The sequence below is a fragment of the Schistosoma haematobium genome, chromosome 4, assembly GCF_000699445.3.
Source record: "Schistosoma haematobium chromosome 4, whole genome shotgun sequence".
Classification (NCBI taxonomy): domain Eukaryota; kingdom Metazoa; phylum Platyhelminthes; class Trematoda; order Strigeidida; family Schistosomatidae; genus Schistosoma; species Schistosoma haematobium.
Genome location: NC_067199.1, coordinates 28,433,684 through 28,458,139, shown reverse-complemented (window position 1 = coordinate 28,458,139; position 24,456 = coordinate 28,433,684). Strand labels below are relative to the sequence as shown.

The 24,456-nt window shown below is 30.3% G+C and overlaps 1 protein-coding gene across 1 annotated transcript; it reads right to left on the bottom strand.

Moving 5' to 3' along the window:
- Nucleotides 1-1,530: 1,530 nt before the first annotated feature.
- On the bottom strand, nt 1,531-16,817 carry ETV1 (ETS translocation variant 1). Its single transcript, XM_051208219.1, has 4 exons — nt 16,406-16,817; nt 7,164-7,447; nt 4,768-5,342; nt 1,531-2,817 (listed from the first exon to the last, which is right to left on the bottom strand). The coding sequence occupies exons 1-4, from the start codon at nt 16,720-16,722 to the stop codon at nt 1,588-1,590; spliced, it is 2,406 nt and encodes an 801-aa protein (XP_051066696.1). The 5' UTR covers nt 16,723-16,817; the 3' UTR covers nt 1,531-1,587.
- Nucleotides 16,818-24,456: the final 7,639 nt, after the last annotated feature.

Here is a 24,456-nt window from a genome sequence, read left to right as displayed (position 1 = left end):
TTCCCATAAAGTTTATTTCATGAATGATTACGAATAAGTTTCACATTTTTATTTTAAGCTTACCATTAACTGACTTATATAATACAATACTGAATAAAATACCATTTAATATTCAAGCACTTGGTTTATGAATCAAATCAGAAAGAAAATAATACAACTGAATAATAGAATATACCACTACTTACAAACCAACCAGGTCTACGATCACAGGTCTCGGATTTTAGGGCGAAATTCACTCATCAATTTGGCTAAATAGAGTTTTGGCATTTTAGCTGATGTCAGTTGGTGATGAAAACCCTAAATGTAACTTCTAACCTTAATCATCAACTGTAAATCATAATTCAAATTCCTCACACAAGCTTATAACCTTCTTTTGATCTTAGTGATGAGGTGAACACTCTCAAGGTTATTCTAACGTCACTCAAAGGTCCCCCATAATTTATAGTTTCATCCTAGATTTATTTATTTTTGTTTATTTTAACACAGATATTGGTACAAGGAGGCACCAAATCCATATGTGCCACACAAATCTCATTTATGTGATGGCTGTGATACTGCCCGGGTGCCCAAACCGATGTAGGTGGTTTTCTTAGGGGGCCACACCCGGGGCCTTCGACCTGAAGGTCTGATCCACAAGGCAATGGGGCATTGTAAGGAGATGCAGTCCCATGGTAACCGGTGACCAACGATTGGTTCATAACCCATTTGTTCCTTCAGGCTACTGGAGCCCATATGCATCATTGGTTTGAATCAGGGTTTTCCAACTCCCCTAGGTGGACTCTCCATGTCCACCAACCCGATTAAAGCGCCGGATATTCGCTTTTCGTCCTCTCAATTTCGTAAACAACACCCCCGCCACGAGAAGGCAGTGAGTAGGACTTTCCTGGCAGAGGCTATATACGCGTGACCATGTGAGAGCATTTTGAGAGGAAGAGCGGACTCTCCCCACTCTCGGCCGTACTAGGGCATTTGATAATACTCTAAAGAAAACCGTTTATTTCTTAAATATATTTATTTATATATTACAAAAATTTTTTTTTCTCTTCAAAATAATCTATTAACAAGTTTTGTACATGAGAAAACACTCAATAAACAATGATGCATATTTCTTCAAATCAACCAATAATTATTAGTGAAGGTATATGCATTCAAAATAATATGAACTGAATAATGTTGTACAATTAATCACAGTATTTTATTTTGAATAGACTGTATACTATTATATCTTAGTCATTGTATAGTTCTGTTAAACAACAACGATAATAATAATAACAACGACAGCAACAATAACAAATATACCTTTAAAGAAACCATTTGAATAGTATGATGAAAATAAAATATTACAAACATATTCAAATGACAACATCATTACACAATATTAAGAATAGTGTCGCCAATAGCTACCACTTATTATTAAAACAAATGAAACAGGTAAAGAATTAAAACAAATTCTTATCATTAATGAACTTATACATAATGTTCTAAGAGAAAAATGAATTCATTTATGATTTAATGATTGTTTAAAGGAACAGAGAGAGAGCGAAGAAAAAAAGCGGAGAATTTAATCTTGAATAATGAAATCAATATTTAAAATGGATGATATGGTAATTTTTCATTAGTTGTTAATAATCCATAATTAATTTCATAAATATTTTGTAAATTAACTGTTACAGATGGTGGAGTTGACAGTATACTATTACGATCATTCAGTGATGAAATAAAAGATGATGAAGATAATGGCGGTTGTGATGAAAGTGCCGGTGATGATGATGATGACGATGATGATAATAATTTCTCTTGTTCTTTATTATATGTTTCATTTAACACTTCAGATAAATAATAGTCTTGTTTATCTGACCAAATATCAATTTCATCGTATATATTAGGCGATGATAATAAATAATGTTCTAAATCATATTGATGATAATTTGAAAAATTTGATGAATAATTCATTGTGTGATTGTTTTCAGAATTTGTACAATGTAACATTGGTAGTTGTTGTTCTTGTTCTTTTTGTATTGTAAGATTATCGAACCAGTCAATATGAGATGCTAAAGATTCATTGATTGCAGATACGGAATTTGTTTGCAATAAACTGTCTGTTTTAGGCCAATTACTGTTGTCACTTAATTTATCTGTGAGATTATTTTGACTTTCATATACATACATTAAGAAATCTTTGCTATTTTCATTATAGTGTTGATTTGGTGTGATAATGTTGTTATTGTTTACATTCTGTTTAGAACACATCGCTTCATCATTTGAGAATACACTACCACATCCATACTTATCAGGTAACTGAACTTGTTGATTGTCATTAACATTTGTAACTACAGTAGAAATGGGAATTTCATGGTTGTTTTCATAATGATTATTCTCATTTCCTCCTTTCAATATATCATTATACTTACGTTTAACTCCTAATTTTTCTTTACTAATAGGTATACATTCTGTATTATTACCAGTCAGCTGATTATTGAAATGATTTGAAGCAATACAAAAATGACTATTGGATGTGCCAAGTTTATCTGGTGTATTTATAGAATTATCCGAAAGTTGTTTCAATTGATCAGATAATTTATCATCTGTATTAGTTTTGGTTGTCGTCATAGAGCTAATAAGTTGTTGGTTTGAGTGCTCTTCACCAGGAAATGCTAGAGAAAATAACAGTTCTGGTTCATAAACAAATCGATAAACATATCTTTCACCAGACACTTTCTGCATTATACCTTTTTCGTAGTAGTACCTTAAAGATCTACTCAGTTTATCGTAATTCATGGCAGGGCGATTCTTCTGAATACCCCATAAACGAGCAACCTTGTTTTAAAGAAGAGAATAGGATTCATTTATTTTTTACGAAATCCATAGCTAGACTTTGATAATTATGAAGGACAATAACTAAGATATCGGTAGTTTTATTAATAAACTGACGATTTATATGAAAATAATTTTAGAATTCAAAATTATTTGGATAATAATTAGAAATTATGAATTTCTAAGAGGCTTCTTTATGCTGCTAATGATGATGAAGGAAATCCAAAAACTTGTGTGTGTTTTTTGGTGACTATAAAGTGCTTACTAAATAAGATCTACTTGTTTAAATACATGTTTAACTTATCAGAAGCTCAGTTAAAGCTGTCGAATGAACGAATATGCTTTTATAGAAATATGATGCATTCTAAAATGTCATTGATTTTAAACTCTTACTCAAAATTCCTTATAAACCTCTTATTGACATTTAGACTTAATAAATATTAAAGCTAAAAATATTTTGATTTTCGAAACCTATATGTCACTGTTTAGTTAAAGATACCCATGTCAAATTCAAAAATTTATATGTTTAGTATCCTGATATTCATCAATAACCTGTTGATTATCAGACCTCGGTTAACATCGAAAAATGAAACCTAATTTACAGTACGAAATGGATTATAACTTAAATACTATGTTTATCTTATCTCTCAGTGAAAATTCCACTAAGTTTCAGATTTATATTTCTGGAACACGTCGACAACGGATATAAACATACTTGGATTAATTTCTTATGATTTTCTGCAAATATGTCTCTTAAATTTCTGTACTAAAAATTGTAATCAAATAAAAACTCATTTCTTTATTCAGCTTAGGAATATAATAATTTATTTACCAGTTATTTAGTTTAGTAGTATCAAAAGGGGTTTTGTGTAGATTGTAGTAATTTCAGTATTTGAGATCATGAGTCAATTGAAACTAGATCACTGGTTTGTGTAACGAGATTATATTGATCATAAACATGCAGTAAGTCATTATACCACTAATTAATTATAGAAAATAAGCTTAATGTTATCATGTTAATTATAAATTTTCATATTAGAATGTAATAATAAAATGATCAAAATTACTACAGGTCATTGTCATTTAACATATCTACGGAAAAGATTTGTGTTCCTCTCCCCCCTCCTCATTCTTTCCCTCTCTCTCCAACATCCAGGGTATAAAAATTTGATTATTATTATTATCTTAAAACTGAAGAAATGTTTTGATAAACAGAAAAAAGTTCTGATAATCTTTTCCTTTTGAACATGTTTAAGCATGAAATTCAATGGTAAAATGCCTTTTGAAAGTAATTTATATTATATTTTTTCTACCAAAAAAACTAAAATAAAAGTTCTTCGTGTGTATATTCTAAAAGTATTTTTATTAAAATGATGATTCATTGTATTGTACACGTGAACTATATCTTCTTGGTATCTGTTTTATCATCTTGATAGGTATATACAGTTAGACTAATGTATATGTAGTTGATCTAACTTTATGTATTTTACTGCTGTTAGTTTTACCTTGAGATTTATACTTAGTGGGATCAAATAAAGTATACATACCGGATTACATTCGTACAGTTATACTGAATAGTAATGAACTGAATCAAACTTACCAGTTAGAGGAATAAATGGTAATTATTTAAAAGTAAAATTACTGTCTGATCATTATTCATATGTTCTTTTTAGCTTAGATGATAAAACACTGAATCGGCTTATCAGAGATCAATACTACACATTAACCTATATCTATCAAATTATAGTTCGAATTCTAATTGAAAATGACCGCTTGCATCTCATTGAAATTAATGTCTCAAACATTATCATATACATTAAAGTATTTATATCTTGAATTAAAAACATTTTCCTTAGTATATCATCTATTCCATTAATTATAAGATGGTAGATGTGTATTCTAAATTAATTCAAATGAAAATTATTACCTAACTTGTATATTGTCAAAATTTACCTCTTCAGGATCATTCAATTTAAATTCTAATGTTCTTCCTGTCCAACATATTAAATGTTGACTTTCTTTATCATCTAATAAAGCAATTAAAAATTGCCACAATTGTAAAGAACCTCGACGATGTAGATTAGCTAAAGCTGCAGAAGCAGCCGCCATTAAATTTCCATTATTATTACTATTATTATTTTCATGATTATTCATTAATGATAATGATGACTTTTCCATTAATGATCTCTCTATTAAATGATCATTTAATAAATTTGTTTGACAAGGTTTCAATAATTTTTTCTCATTTATTTTAATTTCATTAGAATCATTAAATGATAATAAAGAATTAGATGATGATTTTGTGTTAGATTCAAATGAATTTGTATCTAATTGAAGTTCATTATTAGTTAAACAATGTTCTGTACAAGTTTTTGATAACGATAATGATGATGATGATAATTCATTGTTTGATATTGTTGTAAAATTATTTAATGGCCATTTAGAAAAGGATTCATTATATGTATTATCTAATTTAGGATTCATTGATAGAAATGGAGAAAAAGTAAACCAACTTGAATTCTTTGTATCTACAGTTTAAAAAGGAAATAGGTAAATTATGTATATATATATGATGAATATAGAAATTAACTTTCCTATTCTGGAAAGATTTGATGTTTGGAAAAATCTAAATTGATATGATCTTTTGTAGTATGTGTTATAAATGGTGATTCTCATTTCCAAGCAAAGATGGATAATGGTTAGTAGTGGAATCTAGGACGCGAGTTTCGTTCTATTTAGGACTCGTTAGCTGGATGTACCTAGCTTGATGTTCACTCAGGGAATCGGATCCCAATACCGTTTGCTTCAAACACTATCACGTTATCCACTTAGCTATTGAATCCTGATAGCCACCGATTTTCGTTGTTATATTAAAAATGAAACGATAGTTAAGTAATTTTCAATATCCAGTTAAATTAATTAAAAGTACAATCATTTGAAAAACTGCTTAAATTATCTGATCTATTTTGAAATTTTGTTCTGATTAGTAATTCTGATATCATTTAAACTAACAATAAGAAATATAAGCAGAGATGAATATTGGCTAGTAATGGAATACAGGACGCGCATTTCGTTCTATTTGGGACGGTACTGCGTTCAAGTCCCAGAGTGGACATCAACTCTGAAATGTAGGTACATCTAGCTGACTAGTCCCATATAGGACGAAACTCGCGTCCTGGATTCTACTGGTAGCCACCATCCATCGTTGCCTATAATGCTGGTGAATTAAGGCAATGTTGAGGCAATACGTACAGTATGAACATAATCCAGCAAGAGATTGATCAATTGTAGTCGTAAATATTAATGGGAAGATTCAAGTAAACAACACCAAGTGAATTTAACAGTAAGACTTATTTAAATGATTAACAAATTCATGTGTTTTCTTAGTAGTCTTTAACCAAGGTTTTTTGTGATTAGTAGCAAAACTTTCAATTTCCATAGATAATATCTAGTTCATTCAATTACATTATTCAAAGTGTTACCAAACGACATTTGAAAATTTAAGTGAATTAATGTGCGCTGAGAGTTTCCTTCTAGAAATATTAAGTGCTTTTGTGGTCTTAGCAGTCATGGTTTTTAATTCAAGTCGGGAGAGGTGACACCTTAATCATGATGACCAATAATATTTGTTGAAAATTCGCTTTAGGTTGTTGAATATAACCTATGACTAATTCAGTCACTTTATAACTTATGATATCTAAGTCAAACTCTTCACGGTGTTATAAGCTAGTACTTCTGAAAATTCCAATACACATTACTAATGTTAACACTATTTTTCCTCATTTGAGCAACGTATTACTGAAAGATTATGTTAAATATTTTATGACATCTATGTTTTCCCCATTGCACTTACAATGTATTCAACTCTCAGAAACTAAACAAACGAAGATATTAATAAGAACACTACTAAATTGTACACTAAGTGAGTAATATAAGTAATTCACTTCATTTTAGTTAATCCTTTTTCGAAAAAAACCCATTATCGTTTAGCTGGTTAGTTGTATAGCATTCTGTCATAAAAAAATATTGCCAAGTCATTGAAATACGGTTAGAATTCACTTGAATCTGTTAAATAGCCTCGCGACTTGTAGTCTAACCTAACAACCTCTATAAATTACCCAGTTAAAATAATATTTTGAGTCATTTAACCATTATTGATATTAGTTCTGTGTTATTTCAGTTAAAAGTTGACCGTAAAAAGGCTTAGTGAATGAATAATTTATTCACTATTTTTACTTAAAAATATTTCCACATAATACAAGCTTATAACATTTCTGAGATTTGACTGTATTTAATGCAACTATAATTTTTTTAATATAATCTAAATCTCTAAAATTCACCTAACTCACCTTCAATAAATGCATTGGAGTTTTGGTTACTTTTTTCTGGTACCATATATTCTGGAAAATCACAAATTTTTGTTGACTGAATTGAATAATCTGTTGTAATCTTTCTCGACTTCTCTGTATTTATATCTGTAGAGTGAATTTCACAAATTGACGGATAATTTGCTGTACAACCACATATTTTATGAGAGAGACATCCATTAACTTCTCTAGTTTGATAATGATTCAAAGAATCGATTTCACTATGTGAAATGTGTTCATTTTTTTGTAATTCACAATAACAAGACCTAAAGTTATGTAATATAGAATAGGTTTAATGTGGTTGAATTGTAATTATCATGATGAACAATTGAAATTAATGACCAAATAGCAACCATATTGAATTCCCTGGAATTTAATAAACTCCGGCACAGATGGTGTATATGTTCTACCTGATTAATTAGAGTTGAAAACTGTCATGTTCTCTAGTTTCTAGTGCTAGTTGTATTCTATCAATCGACACACTGGATGATACAGTTTCGAAATACTCGAAGAATATCAGTCCCTACGAGATTACAAATACATACTGTTGACCTGTACCAGCTGACAAAAACCCAAGTTCAATGTTTCCATTCTTGTAACAAATCTTGCTGTACTCAACACCAACAACGATTTCAAGCAGATTTTTGTTTCTTAACTGAGAATTGTGTCAATTTCTTGACTGAATTATCTGTACTTTTGTTCTGTATATCTCTAAATATATAGCACAATTTTGATATTTAATTATTTCAATAAATATTCTTTCTAAACAAATAGTTCGTGGATTGGTTGAAGTTAGACATTAACACCGCTGAATGCCAGCTCAGTGGTCTAGTTGGTTAATGCCCGGCGCGAGACTGACAGGTCCTGGGTTCGAGTCTCGCGGGGTAAGGAATCATGGATGCTCACTACTGAGGAGTCCCATACTAGGACGAGACGGTCGTCCAATGCTTCCAGGTTCTTCATGGTGGTTTAGCTTCAAATGACTCCTGATTTCAATCAGTGAAATAGTTTACTGGCTAGTTATGACAAACAAAATCTAACTGTGACGTAACCACACATTTCTAGAATCATTTATTTGAAATAATCAGTTAATTAGAAATAAATCAATAAATTACATGTGGAAATCTTCATTCTTGTAAGATATTCACAATGTTATTATTGAATCTTTTGTTATTATGACTAATGTATCTATGAATATACTTCAATTGTAGATATTAGATTTGAGAATAACTTTATGTTTTAACTGTTTATGACAAATTTTGTATCACTTTTCAATGTACATTACTTTTATTAATCTAATATTCTTACTTTTAACATGAACTTATTTTTATGATATACAAATCAACAAGAAATATGATCAGTAGTTAATCGTCATAATGTTTCATTTAATGAAATAATTATCAATATAACTATTATAGTTGGCATGTGTAACATGATATATTTGATATTTTATATACATGTAATAAAGAAGACTATTTCAAAGTGTTCAGTTAATAATACAGCAAAAGTATACGCAATACATAAAATATATATATATATATATATATATATATATATATATATATATATATATATAGAGAGAGAGAGAGAGAGAGAGAGAAGGAATAGTAAGTCAGTAAGATCGGTTATAATCTTTGTAATAGATCTTTTGATTATGGATATATGTGATTCACTATTATCAGAGATCATCCTATCTCCCATCTTGTTAAAAACATGAAAATTAACAAACAATCTTAGTAAATTTTTGCTGAAATATATATGCATAAAGAGAGAGAGAAAGAGAGTTAGAGCGTGGAATTCGACTCTTATAGTAATGATTCATTATAACATAATATTCAGCAACATATACATACACAGACATAGAAAACATGTTAACCTATTCATTATACAATCATTGTTATTGTTAAGTAAAAGTATATTCAAATTAATCTTGATATTAGATTTATCTTACATGTTCCATTATCTATCATTCACTTAAATAGAAAAGACAAATTATTATTCATATGTGGTTTATCCGTAAGTTTTTTTCAAAAAAAAAACCTTAACATAGATCCAAACTGTTTCAATGAACTGACTTAAATAGTAGTATTACTAAAATTCACTATGTTACTGAAGTTTCTCATTTCTTTATTATATGATTCGATAGGTATTACTTTTGTATCATAGAATCATGTTAACTGAAGAGGGTTCAAGTTTCTAGGTTTCTTTCGAATATTAATTAATAGGTGATAATGGCTTGTTTATTGAATACATGTAAAATCTCAGATTTAGTGTAAACTTCTACATACAACTGATTAGGAAAATGATAGTTTTTTGATAAAAAAAACAGTAATAATAATATTTACAAATGAAATATTTCCTAATAGTGAATAATTTATCTATTCACAAACAATATTTGCGTGGATAAAAATCGTTTAGGATTTCATTTATTCACTTCAGTGACTTCATAATTACCTTAAGTTTGTTAATCATTGGATTATAGAACCAACTTAATAAATTTGTAATGTCGTACAGTGACGTCTGTGTTATCTTTTTAAAATAAACGATTCGAACTTTCATCAAATGTAAACAGTAAATAAATAAAATCTTTTTTAAGTAAAGACTTATGTGGTCTGAGAGTTAAATATATTAACCAGTTGTCCTAAATGAACCAGAGAATATGGTTTTCGGATATAAAACAATGATTTAAAGTTGAGTGATATAGCTCCACTTCCACTAAGCGTGATACGACATGATCTAAGGATTATGGATTTCGACTGTTAAATTTGATAGGTTTCAAGTAGAATGAGTAACTCGGACTGATCACCTGATGTAAATTGAGTAATTAATGACAAAATCTGATTCATTTGAATATTTCCTTAAAAACAAAATCGATTTACATATGTATACCTTGGTGTACAAGCGAATGAGTTTTAGAATAAAAGGTAATATTTGAAAAGAAAAAAGGTATCAATTCGAATAAACGAGTATTGTTATCGAGGTCGAGTATCCGTAAGTAAAATTGAGATTAAGACAAAAAGCGTTTAACAAACAGTTGTAAGAAATAATCGTCAAAAACACCCTGGTTATCAAAATCAATGAAGACACAATCTTCTTTACAGGCCACAGTTTTCATTGATTTGAAAATAAATATTCCAGTCAATGTAGATTGATTAAGTCGTCACTACAGACAACACTAACCAATGTCTAAGGATATTAGTTGTGGTTAGATGAAAATGCGCTGGAGAATAAAGTGTTCAAGATATTTCTAAATAAAGCGAACACATAAGCCAATCCCGTAGTGATGTAAATGAACAGTAAAAATACAGATCTACAAATTGCCATAACTATTATTATAAAAACTCTCTGATCGGGAACTAAATACAAGTAATTCTAATGAAAATAAATGATTTCCAAATTACTATTCTAGAAACTCACTGGAAGCAGTCAATAATGTTATAAAAGCCATCTAGAAATACAAGGCAACAATCAACTTTAATTTTCTGGTTTTAATTTTATAGGCTGATGAGCATTTTACGAAATCTACATAGTACAAATTTTTTTAAAATTATGTTTAATCATGTCTACTTTAAAACAAACATTTTTGTACATGTAGTCACAATTTTTTTGTTTTTCGGTTGTTTTACCCTATAGTTCTAATTCACTGAATACTTTTGGCTAATGATTTGGTTTTAGTAATTAGTCGTCATTTGATCACAAAACCCACATACTCATCATGGATCTACAAAACCATACAACTTTTCTCCGTCACAAGAACTAGTGGCTAACTTCCAGAAGGACGTGATGTGTCAAGTCGGTCAAGTTGGAAATGAGGCAGAAAATTACCATTCACTTGGAATGAGGTCCACTTTGTACAGTGAATCGACTAAAATTGAAAATGTGGAGCATAAGATCTCGACTTATCGATTTGTATGTAATGTGCTCGTTGGAAGAACTGAAGGATAAGTGCTCGTTGTTGAAGAGTTAAAAATCATAACGTAAATATTCAGTGCTCATTCGTTTTCGTTAGTTATTCAATAATATCAATGACAAGAACCACTTGGTTGGAACAATTCAAAAACAGAGAGTATGTGTATCAAACCAATGTTCCGTCAATTGAAAACTGTCTGAATTAATATCTTATTTTACAAATTAAATGTACGAAATTTATGTATCCAGTTGTGACTTTAAAATAAAGATCTATAATTTCTGTTAAACTCCTATGAATTCAGCTCCATTAAATAAGTAACTTGTTGATAATTTATGTTATTCTTTATCTCTTCCTGTTATCCGAGATCTATGTACCATGTGGTCGCTAAATTGAATAACGTGATGATGTCTACCATATTCGTGTTAGATTCAGAATCTACATTTTCAATCTTCTTACATAGGAGCTCTGATATCGACGTTGACCAGCAAAGTTTATTTCCTTCAAAAACTCAAGTTCAGATTAGTCTTAAGTTTGATTATTATCCTACTGATCTGTTCTGTACTATAATTTAACAACTTAAGTCTTATGATTATGCGTAGTTTACATTTTGGTCACTTTAATATATAATTAAATTGAGTATTTATCAGCTGTTTTTACTGAAATTTTCGTGATTGAAATTATATCCATCTTACTATATTTGTTCACCATCAACAAGTAACTAATGAAGAGAGTGGTTCACGACAATCTCCTATATAATAATATTTATCGATAGACTGAGATACCATTGTATTCAGTAATAAGTTAATAAATACTCAATAATCATTTCGTGACTCGATATATATATATATATATATATATATATATATATATATATATATATATATATATATATATAATTATATTATAGCGTCTAAAAACTGATATAATGCATCAGTTTATCGTGTGTTTTTGTAGCTCATCAATGTTTATTCAGTTACTTTAACGAATTCTCTTCTCCTTTAGTCACTTAGACGTTGAAAATGTAAATGTTTTCATATTTGCGTACATATTTCTGCTATCTATCAATTGCTGCCTGTGTAAGCATGTCTATATATTTCATTATTTTATCTTTTCTATGGATTGTTTTCCCTCTCTTCTTTGATATATATATATGTAAAAATATTGCATAAAATAATAACTTGGAAAACAGAAATTCTGAGTATGAATTTCGGTGTGGCCAAAACAACAACAATAATAATAATAACAGCCTGATTCGTCGTAACTACTATCATTTCCCAAGAGTTTGTTGCATAACTTATAATTATCTGTAGAAAGTGTTCGATGTGAATTGGGATTTTATCAATCAAGTTTTTTTGAAAAAAAAATGAAAGGACGAAATAACTTTGATCATAGGATGAAGAATGATGACTGATTGTATCATAGGATTTTTTATATTCTACTAAATACAAGATATGATAACTAAGAAGTGAATTATAATGCCATAAAGAAAACATGTCACTATGATTTAATTTGACAATTAGTGATTCATTTTTTAGATTTCCTTGATGTTTAGTTATATATAATTCGATCAATTAATATGAACTAATATCACACTTTAGCTAACAATATCTATTGACTCATGATTTCAACTTGTGAAATTTCTAAAAATCTCCACAAAACCCATACTGATAATAATAATAATCACCTGCTCACTAGTGACTGACTTCAGGAGACACTCCTGGAGTTCTAGTGAGAAGTCGTTACCATTGGAGTTCAACCAGGTCTATTGTGAGATAGGAACTCACTGAAGACAATGGTGTACGGTGGCGCAATTTAGTGGGTTGGTTGAAGTTAGACATTAACACCGTTGGGTGCCGGCTCAGTGGTCTAATGGTTAAGTGCTCGCGCGCAAAACCAGTAGGTCCTGGGTTCGAGTCCCGAAAGGTGCGGGGTCGTGGATGCGCACTGCTGAGGAGTCCCATACTAGGACGAAACGGCCGTCCAGTGCTTCCAGGTCTTCCATGGTGGTCTAGCTTCAATTGACTCATGATTTCAATTTGTGAAATTTCTAAAAATCTCCACAAAACCCATTCTGATAATAATACCAATAAAGGCTTGTTGATATAAAAAGCTAAGTGATCTTTTATTTTTCTTTATTTGTTACACTGAATGATGTGGTTTATACAGCTTTTCATTGAACCTCATTCCATATAAAATTAGTTTTCTAGCTTCTTGTAAAACAGACCTAAATTCTCATTATATCAAAATATGGATATCTGAATGAAGAATATTCATGTAAATAAATTCTAATCAGGTTCTACAGTTCCATTTTTACATCAACGTTAATGCTTATTATATGAAACAGTGTCCAAAAATAGCTCAGTATAACAACTAGAAAGTCATTACAACAAGCTTAATTGTGTTATATAGATTCTAAGACGAAATAAATGCAGTACTCAAAACATCAATGATCAAAGAATGTAGTTTATGATACTTTCTACGAAATGAAAATCGAATTTTATGTCAAGTAGACATAATCATAAAATGGCTAACAACTATTTGAAAGTCGAATCATGATTACATAAAATATTATAACAATTTCAGACTATCATCATAGATAGGAAATTTAGTAGTTAAATTAGAGATTACTAAGTAAAAGCATAAAATGATTTTCAGTAATATTTGAGTACTTTATTCATGAGATTTCAAAATGAAGTTTATCAAGTCACATAAACAAGTAATTCATTATAATTATTTGCACAAAAGCAACCGGTTATAAATGTACACTTAACTATTTCTTATGTATTAGTGACTGCAGACTAAAGTGTAACATTTAAGACATCTTAAAGTTTTCAAGCTACTTTCTCTAGCTAATTTAATATTACAATCAGTTTTTTTTCAAGTTTTACACCATTTTAAGTACGGAAACTTGAAGCAGTGCAAGTTTTCACAATAATTCAGTAAAGCTACATGAAATCATTAAAAAAATTTTTGAAATATATTAAGATATGTGTAGCCTTAAATGTTATTCAATAAACAACCATTGTATACTAGTATCCAAGAGATTGATTCTAAAAGTGACTATGCGAATTGTGAATGTAACTGGATTGTATATACTTGAGCGATATGTTACTAATTTATCCGAAAACATTTATTTAAGCAAATTTAAATTATGGTTTCATTGAAACCTGTTTTATCTAAATAATTTATGAATACATTAAATTATGGAGGGTTAGTCTGTTGGTGGAATAGTAATTTCGTTTAGATTTGGTAGTCTTTTTGTTTACCTGTGATAATTATGACTAAGAAAAACAATTAAATAATTGCTGAAAATGCAAGAATTACTGGTAATCGGGTTTGGTAGTTCAATAAAATATATCATCTGATTAAGATTCAACTATATACTATTTCTGGGCTAAGTTGAAAGATGATACTGAAATCTCTGAGTGATTATCCTAAAAGTTTGGGTATGAAACTGTGGTTTATGATAGGGTTCCATCAAAGTTGTAGAGTTGATGATAAATGTGAAGTATAAGTGTGTTTCTTCTTATAATTTGTCAGCAACCATACAATCTGAATACATTGACTAGTGATATTTTACCCTTAATGGTTTTACTACGTTCTATATTAAGGAAGATTAGTTAGTTTTTTGATATAGCTATCTTCCTTCAATTCAAAAGCTTACCAATAGTAAACACATACTTGCCCAAGCAATTTGATAATGCTACTTAATTAAAATCTCTAATAGATGGTACTTAAATTCGTTACATAGGAGAAGTATTATTTAATATGGGCAAGTAAAAGAAACTACTTTTGTTGCAATCTTAGTAGCATCCATCGAGAACGTTCTTACTATTGTTTCGTGTATAGTATAAATGAACTGATAATGTATTTCAAATTTTAACAATAAACTTCAGTTAGGGTAAAAAGCGTTGTCAGAGTTATTATGATTATTTTAAAAAATGAACATCACTTTGAACCATTAATCCATCCGAGATTGTACAAAGTTCTAGTAAAACCACCTTAAGAGGTTGTACTCTCTAATCATTTACTTAAGATTGTCAGCGTTGCGTAATATCATATGAAATGTGATTCATTCTTAATTTCGTGTAATTCAAAGATACTGGTTTAAGACAACAGAAATCATGAACTAACGGACTTTCTTCTAATCGGGGTTATTTACTAGATAGTGCAAATTATTAAGACGAAAGTATCTGAGATTTTTACTTATTTAAACTAATGGATAGTCGGTGGACTATGTAAGCAACTGTCGTATTATGTCAAATGACACCAGAAATATAATTAAATTCTTATATTTGTTTCTCTAGATAGCTTTTATTGTCAGTTGACATTAGTTGAAATGTTAATGCAAACCAGGGAGGACTAGAAAGTTGTTTTTACCCTAATCCATGACTCCTCGAAAATGATCACCCACCAAGAGACGATCTTTGGCTCTCACAAAGAGCACAGTATCTTTAGACCGCTGGGTATAAATTCTATACGTCACAGTTCCAGAATTTACTGGTCTGTTATGCTTCATATTCCTCATATAAAGCCGTTAATGATTTATTGCTTCATCCTACATTTGATTAACTCCATAGAATCTCACTAGAACTTAGACAAATCCATTTCGAAGCAATTCATTCGTAAGGATTCGATCATTAATTGACAAAAGATTTTTGTATAGTTATGGACAAATACTGTTGAGAAGTCCTGAATGACAAAGGAACACTCATCCCGTGCTTCTTGCTTTTCACTTACTCCTTAATTGATCTGTGTTAAGTAAAGTGCCTTCAATTCATACAAATTTGAGAAAAATATTTCAGTAAATAATCATCAATTTTAGTAGCAAAGATAAAATCAGTGGACTTAACAAAATGTACTTATATGGATGAAATGTTACCTAACATGTATTCCAAAACTAAGATATAACTCAGTAAAATTGGGAAATAGAGAATTATGCCACTATTATAGAAGCCGATCATACTAACGAACTGTTTGAGAATAAATTCGATATGTTTACAATCAATGATTCAATAGCTGAAACTGAAGTCTTGAAGTATCCGCACTAGGGATCAACTTTTTTTTAATAAAAGATAATCAAACAGTCCAGTCTTAATTGTTTTAGCATTTTGATAGTTAGATTTTCAAAGAATAATGTAAATTTTTGCAAGTTTTCACGTGAGTATCACTTATTCAGTAACATTTACTTATATTTCTACAGAGAACCCTCTAAAGCTTATCATCGAATGTATTTATTCTTTTTGATATTAAACTCAGTTATCTATACCTTCTAAAAAATGAATCTGATATATCTCAAAAAGATAAAACTTACTTGGATGTATACAGGTAATAATCATCTTCTTTATCCCACATGTATCTATATGGTACATGTAAATTTCCAGTATTATTGAAATATGGATTATACTGACTATCTAATATAACAGAAGTATTTGTCGTGTTATCAGTAAGAAATGAAGGATCTGGTACTGGTGATGAACTAGACGAATAAGTCGATGAAATATTAAATGAATATGGTTTTGAGGTTGATTCGGTAATCCAAAGGTTATGAAATTCATGATGAGGAGATGGACGAAGGTGAATCAATGCATCTTCATTAGTTTGCATCCAACATCCATCATCTGTATACATCTTTTTTTTCAATAAGAATATTAGCAATTTCTTAGGATTACTTCAGTTCCCAAAAATTATGAACAAAAATGGAAAATTAAGAAACTAGACATTTTCAATAGTTTAAAATAAATATTAAAAAGTTAGATTAGTACGGATCATAAGCTCATTGGTTAGTATTTCTCCACCTTATATTAAACTATGAATAATAGTGATAAATAGGCGAGGACATATTAGTCTGTCCAGTTTATAATTTAAACTGTGATAGGTAGATACTAAAATCATTATTCTCTTATATTAATATTAAAGGCATAAATTCTGTTCCCCTCTAATTTACCACATAGAATATTTTTTTTAAAATTATCTTTTCCCTTATTGAATGAAAGATGATAGCTAATTATTGAGCTTTTTCAACAGTTAAGCATGTGGGTTAAAATAGATTGAAAATGAATGAAAGTGATTTTTTACTAGTCATGTTAGAACATATAATTATTGTTTCGGTAAAATATTTATAATTAAATAGGAGATAAGTATAAACATTATGGAATGAATTATTGAATAATGAATAAATTCATAATATAAATTTTATACAGGTTGTTAAATTTTGTTTATAATATTCTATATTACATCATCGTAACCTATTTTGTTAGATATGGAAGGAAACTAAAAGTAATATAGCAAATGGAAACCATGATTAGGAATAATATGTAAGAATGTAAAGTTTTCGTAGGATGGTTGGTCATACTAAACAACTGTCTAAACCCACGAATGTAGAATGGAATTCATATATATGGTAGGTTGATTGAAATTCGAGTAGTTTGACAGTAAATGAACCACTTCATCATCACTTAGATGCTAGTGTACACCATAGGAACTAAGATCTAACATTCACCACTTTAGATACCATAAAAATATTAATAAAATAGTGATCAAGGTTAACTCATTTTTCCGAAATATGAATAAGTTCTTTTTAAGGAATATAATTTCGTGTTTTGCTTATCTACACAGAAATGAAGTTATCTTATTTCAAGGATATTCATAAAGCTACTATAATTAAACTTGAGAGAAAACTAGAGTGATGGTACATTTTAAAATGCTCCCTCCCAGATTACATGATTATATCTTTTGTCGCATGAAAAACTATTAACAAATGTAGTCATAAAGCTTTTAATTTATGTAAATGGGGTCTTTCTTATGTGATTAAGGAAATAACAGATCTAAAACAACTGAAATCCATAGAGTAATAGAATATGCTAATTATCATCAAGTTAGAGATGTAAATAGATTTTTTCAAAAATGTGAAAATACTTGATGGTGTGTTGTGTTATATTTTCCTTTCACTACTTTTGACAGATTAAGTCAGTGTTAGGAGTAGCAAGACAAACATCTACTCACTACTAATTATTTGAATAATTCTAGAATTTCAACCAAGTTAAATAAAGCAAAAACAGTATTTTCAGAATACAAGGAGTTCACTGTGTTTCGTTGATTTTGTTTCAGCTGCATACAAGCTGACAGATTTGTACGGTTCACAACATCAATATGATACGTAAAAGGAATGAGTTAACACCATAGATCAGTAAAAAATTCTCAGATTGTGAAATTGTAATTAGTTTTTTTAGTTGTATTTTTGTAAATAATTATTGTGATAGTTCCAGAACACTGTTACATAATATGACAAAATAAGATAGATAAATAATAATGGTAGTAATAATAATCAAGACTTCCTGAAATATGGTGAATAAGTTATTAACACTATTCATTTTTTTGTTACCAAGAGAGTTAAGGGTTAAACACAAATACTTTTTGAATAAAAAGGTCAAAGCTTTGTACTCGTAATTATTTATCTAGATGGTTTGTAGACATTCATATAGTTTTGGAAATATTTGAAACGACATTAACCGGTAAATCTTTAGAAACCTAGACGCAATAGATAAATTTTCCATATTGGTTTAGAATACCACAGCAGCGTATATCCACAACTTTACATGGATCCCGAAATTAGAATTTTGTAAATCTCTAACAATCATTTAAGTTTGAAATAAATTTTGATCATTTTCATTTTTGTGCAAATATTCGGTACATATGTGTCTCATCATTGCTAACAACTCTTTCTGCTTTCTGAGGTTCCTCCATTTGAAAATTTCGGTCAATCATTCAGAATTTATGAATACTAGTCACTCGATCACGTTAACCGTATCAGTTCAGATAATCGATTGCATAATCGACAGTCACACATTAAGACAATAGTATCCCGTTATAACGATATATATATATATATATATATATATATATATATATATATATATATATATATATATATATATATATATATATTTCTAATTTTTCTTTCATACATTTAATGAGGATTTAAACATCAGTATCTAAAAGACTATCTACTGTTTCTAGTACGTGGTCAGTGAAAACTCATCATTTATTCTATTGCATACATCATATTATATTATTTTTAGGTAAGAGAAAAACTCTTACCATATAAATAAACAAATAAATTTTCTTTAAGAAGGACTTGAGTTTAGTAAAGAAGAAAGTGTTATATTCTAGTTATTTTAGTCGTCATAATGCAAAATGTCTAGTTTTATATAATTCCTGTTCAACAATAATTATAATGATTCCTTCTCAGATTGAATATTAACACATGACCTGGTTTCACTGTTATTATTTTTCTACTTCATTGTGTTCTTATTATTCATTATGGGATATTTATTAAATATATACATTTTAAAGAGATTAATAATGAGATAACCCATAATTTGATGAAATTATGTTTGGTTATCGCCATTTAAACACTTTTCAAAATGTTTTTCTAAAATGATTTTTCACTGAAAATAATTCGTCTTCTTACTTATAAAACTACTGATAATGAGCTACTTTTTTACTGTTAGATATTTTTGAGTAGTATATATGAGAAAACAACTATTTAAAACTGTGTTTGACAATAAATGAAGGGTTTTGTCATTTGTAATTTTAGTAGGCTCATACAAACCATAAATGTGATGAGTAATCGTTAAAAATATTTACGAACCTGTATGATAAGTGACTCTTTGGATCATTCAATAACTACGAAAATTAAGGCCTGGAAATCAGAGTTAGTACTTGAACCACAGATCAAAGCCATAGAAGATGTAACTATCAATCTTGTCGTCACTCATTAGGCTGGTTGAGTGTCTTTTTAAATGAAATCGATTTCTACCAGATAATATCAGCTTACAACTTCATTGTTATACAGAATGATTGCTTTTCACAAGAGAATTATTTGGTTTCTCTGTATTTTCCTTTATCAACGTCTGATTAACCTGAGCCGAAAAAATCCGATTATAATGATTAGGTTTAGTCACAAGCTTAATTTGAATATCAGTCTTAATCGCAAGGAAACAGTCATAAAGTCAAAACAAGAATAAAAAGTGGTCTTTAGTCTTGAACCAGTATATACAGATGAATTGTACTTGAGCTACTAACATAAGAATAAGTAGCTAAGTTGGTTTTGAATACAAATGTAACAGACAACTAGAACTGTACTTCTTGCAGTCTGCGGAAATATATCAAACCTTGAGGATTCAAAATAATCATAAATCAAACTGTTCCTCTGATAAACATGAGTATGAATGGAAGGAAGTTTTATTACTGTAAGTCCTTTAATGAAATCTCAAATAGTTCGTGTGCAGGATAACATATATCAATAACAGTTCAAGAGTTAGTTCACCAGTTTATTGTGTAATTTCTGTGTACAATTTACTTTTTACGACTTTTGAACCATGTACAAGAGTATACTAAAGTACCCAGTCCAACAACAACCATGCCACTTTCAATTTATGTACATATATCATATGTATATACATGAGGAGTAGTTATGATATTATAGCGGTAAATGAATCCCCAAAATAAATAGCTCTGTAAGTTTTCGACATTGGATGCTGACCACATTAGTTTTAATGAACTCACCTAGCTGAAGGTACTCGGTCATGCATCCGCACCAGATCATGAGTGGGAACGCCGTGCTCAACATCTACTACAATAGCTAGCCAGATTAGATCAGACGATCCTCGATATATTGATAGCCTATCAAATGTATCTTCGAACCTACTCGCTTCTGTCTTTTGATTTCACTTGGTGGATACGCTCCATATTAGAAGGTGTTACTGGTTAAAGCGTTATCAAACTCTGAATACCTGTGGCATCTTCAATATTACTGTTTGTGACATGAAGGGAAATTAATATTCTGTTAAATATCTAGGTATAAATGAGAAGACTTCAACCGTTCTACGCTAGCATGTAATTATACTCAGTTTTTCTAAACCTGACTGATGTCAAATGATAAGACTTATTCAAGTCAAAATCCATGTTGTTCAAGAAGAAATATCTCGAGAAATTATGTTGTTAGTTACCTAGTTTATACGGTGTTTAGTGCTCCATACCGATCTAGCTAGTATTAGCGAATCGTCTTGATTAATGATAAGAAATCACCTATTCATGTCACTTAGCTAGTGTTGTGAATTTTAGGGTTGTGAGTAAGAACTATTTAGTCAAAAGTTTCTGTAAACCTATTCTTATTGTCCCTTTCAAAATTTCAGTCATATTCTTTGACATCATATATCATAATTTATTTTGTAAGGACAATTACTTGATTAGATTCTCATAGTGCAGAACACTTCATGTAGTCAAATCGTGATGAGATTTTAAAGCACTACTTATACTGAAAAAAGATCTATCAAAAATACGTGTGTTCGCTTCTTATGCATTGTAGTAGCTGAAATTAGTTACGTATTTTCGAATTTTGTGTGACATTCAGTCGTCCTATATGCACCCCTATCTTGAAATAATACTTATTGATTTAGTAAACAGAAGTTGCATGACCTTGAATTAGTTATGGGACTAGCGTTCTCTTATCAGTATAACTTTTATCGGCATATAAACATATTAATGACATAAAACCATGGCTCATGGGCTTTTCAGTAAATGTAAGTAAAAGTTTGTGAGTCCCACCCATGGGACAGTTTGAGTTTTTTTAGTGCAAAGCACTATTAAATCGCCGATTAGTGAAAGACTAAGGAAGAATCATAGTCATAAAGTTAGAAAAGAAAATAATCACCATCCAAAACTTGAAAAGAGTCTGAGAAACCCAGTGATTTTAAATGATTAGGTAATCCTAGCAATCTTCATGTGATATACCTGAAACGGTAAATATGTCGTGACATTGGTTTTCAACAGGATGATTCATGAAGGTGAACACACGATAATCGAGAAGATTTATATTAACATTTAACTCAGTGAGAACGTCAGAGTTGGTGAATGAGGGAATAATTGATTGAAATGTCATGGCTCAGGCATGCATATGCGGTCACCACTATATAACCCCTTGACTTTCATATAAAATATGTTAATCTCTTCTGAGCCCAAGTGTATTCTTTATCACCTCTTGGAAGCAACCACTTACTGTCACGTAGGACAAGTCAGTATAGATAATGACGCGAACTTCACGTCAGGTCTAATAGATTAAGTAGTCACATCATGGCAAATCTACAGTTGCGGGAGAGATTTAATATTCTAGTACTATAAATAAGCATGCTAGTACCAACCTAGACCACACATCTAACTAATAGGTCCTCAAAATAAATAGTTTTGCACGTCTTGGACATTGATGCTGACCTCACTAGTTTTACTGGACACACCCCTAGCCCAAGGAGCTTTGCCACGCATCCACACCAGATAATATCTAGATACACGATGCCCCTTCTCTCTTATATCAATTAGTCAGTTTGAACTATATACTTTTCGATGCAATGACCATTTCCGAGACGTACTTTGGGATCCTTTCATTCCTGAATTTTGGTTTGAGTGGGTTTTGATGTCCTCGATTAAAGAGATGTTACGGACAACAAGGCTGTCAAGCGCTGTATGTCTGTGCTATTCTTATACGTTTAGTTTTCATTTAATGCATAAGAAGTGTTAGTAATATCTAAATGTGACGTAAACAAAATATGCTGAGTCTGAGTAATGTAATGTAAAATAAATAAACTACATTAAATAAATGAAAATTAGACGAGGTGTACCTTTCGGACTTCCATATAAATGTGCTTTAACCATGGACATTATTTTACAGCTTTGACACAAACAGGTCTTCAGATAGAGAGCAAAACGCATCAGTCAAATTATGGAATAATAATTATGATCATGACAAATTACTTTGGTATTTGTGCTAATCGATGACTTCCTCGTTTATCATTCCGTGGATAATTTGAGTTCCAAGTACAGTAATTCCGACTGTGCTTACAGATTTCTCTCTCACCAGGTTACTGGCCCATAAGTGATTATTAGAATACGAGCTGGATAGTCTTAGGCATCACTAGCGAGAATACATAATATGACCTTCGGATCACTAAAATTACTTCTGATAGTCCACAGTAGATCTGGTTTATGAGAGTGGATATCAAACCACCTTTACCTGCCGGATGCCTTCAACCCCTGATTTCCTAAAAATAATATCGCCAAATTCTAAACAATATATTTAATGACAAAACTACGTGAAGAATTTGAAAGTGAACATCGTCTTAATTTATATGCCTTAAATACGACTATGGAACTCTGGGGTGCTTATGTGAAATAACATAAATAAGATGGCAATTTTTGAGCAGATAATTTTCATGGCGGATTAATGAGACATGGATTATGCTAACTACATATCTTTGCTTAGTTAGCTTCAATGAGCCCAGAGAACTACATGTTTTTGTAGTGATTATATATCTTAGTTTGACATCTGGAATATATCAAGGCTCATTTAGAATACGGAACTTAGTACGTCTTTTCTGAACGTAAAACAGATATACTGGTAAACTTTTAGGCAGCTGAGATTAAAATAATAGCAGAGCTTTCTGACCTCACCAACAAGGTGAGCTTGAAATGCTCTTTCATCTTTTTGGCACGACAGAGTGTAATCGTAAAATTTATCCGTGCAAACATAAACTCAAGGGCTTGTATGAATCATTTTCTAATGAGTTTCTTCTTGTGTTTGTGGTGGACCAAAAAGTACATTAACCGAAAAACAGCAATAAAGTTATTACGTCCAACAGTTAATGTAGCGATAAACAACGCATAAGATAATAACACAAATAAAAGTTTAAGGACATTACTTAAATCAGCAGGTTGGCGCTCGTTCTGTTGATTTTGGCACCAGAATTCACAATTATAGGTAAATAATAATTCCAATGAGACGATATGGCTTCAGTAGTATATCCGAACGTAGAATGTAATGTAAATATTACAACAGTCTATAAATATAGATGACAGTTAATTATTCGTTCCATTATCACATCCAAAAACACGGTAAAACCAGAGACGTATGTATAAAAGTGTGTTTAATTATGAGCAGTTAACAATGTCATGCTATATGGGATTCAAAAACGGAAGGAAGGATGTAAGTATCTGTTCAGCTCCCCCTCTAATAAATCAACAGAAGGGGTAAACACAACTCCCCTCTGTAATCAGCTGCACAAGTTGATAATAGGACAACGTACCTAAATTTGATGCATATCCATCTTATTTCTGGCTTTTCAGTTCATTTTCTATGCCCTCTATATTTCACTGACATACGACTCAATGGTTCGTTACTTCTGTACTCAACTAGAAAGGATTGCTCAGGCCTTGTAGTGATACTTTCAAACGAAGCATGAAATACTGCCTTTTCAGTGAATGAATAGATTAATATAAGTACACAAACCTCTAGTTGTTTACCATTGAACA

Coding starts and splice junctions, on each gene's coding strand:
- ETV1 (XM_051208219.1), bottom strand. CDS start 16,722: ATGTATACAGATGATGGATGTTGGATGCAAACTAATGAAGATGCATTG. Junction 7,448..16,405: donor TATTACCTGTATACATCCAA/GTAAGTTTTATC, acceptor ACATAACTTTAG/GTCTTGTTATTGTGAATTAC. Junction 5,343..7,163: donor CTCCAATGCATTTATTGAAG/GTGAGTTAGGTG, acceptor TTTAAACTGTAG/ATACAAAGAATTCAAGTTGG.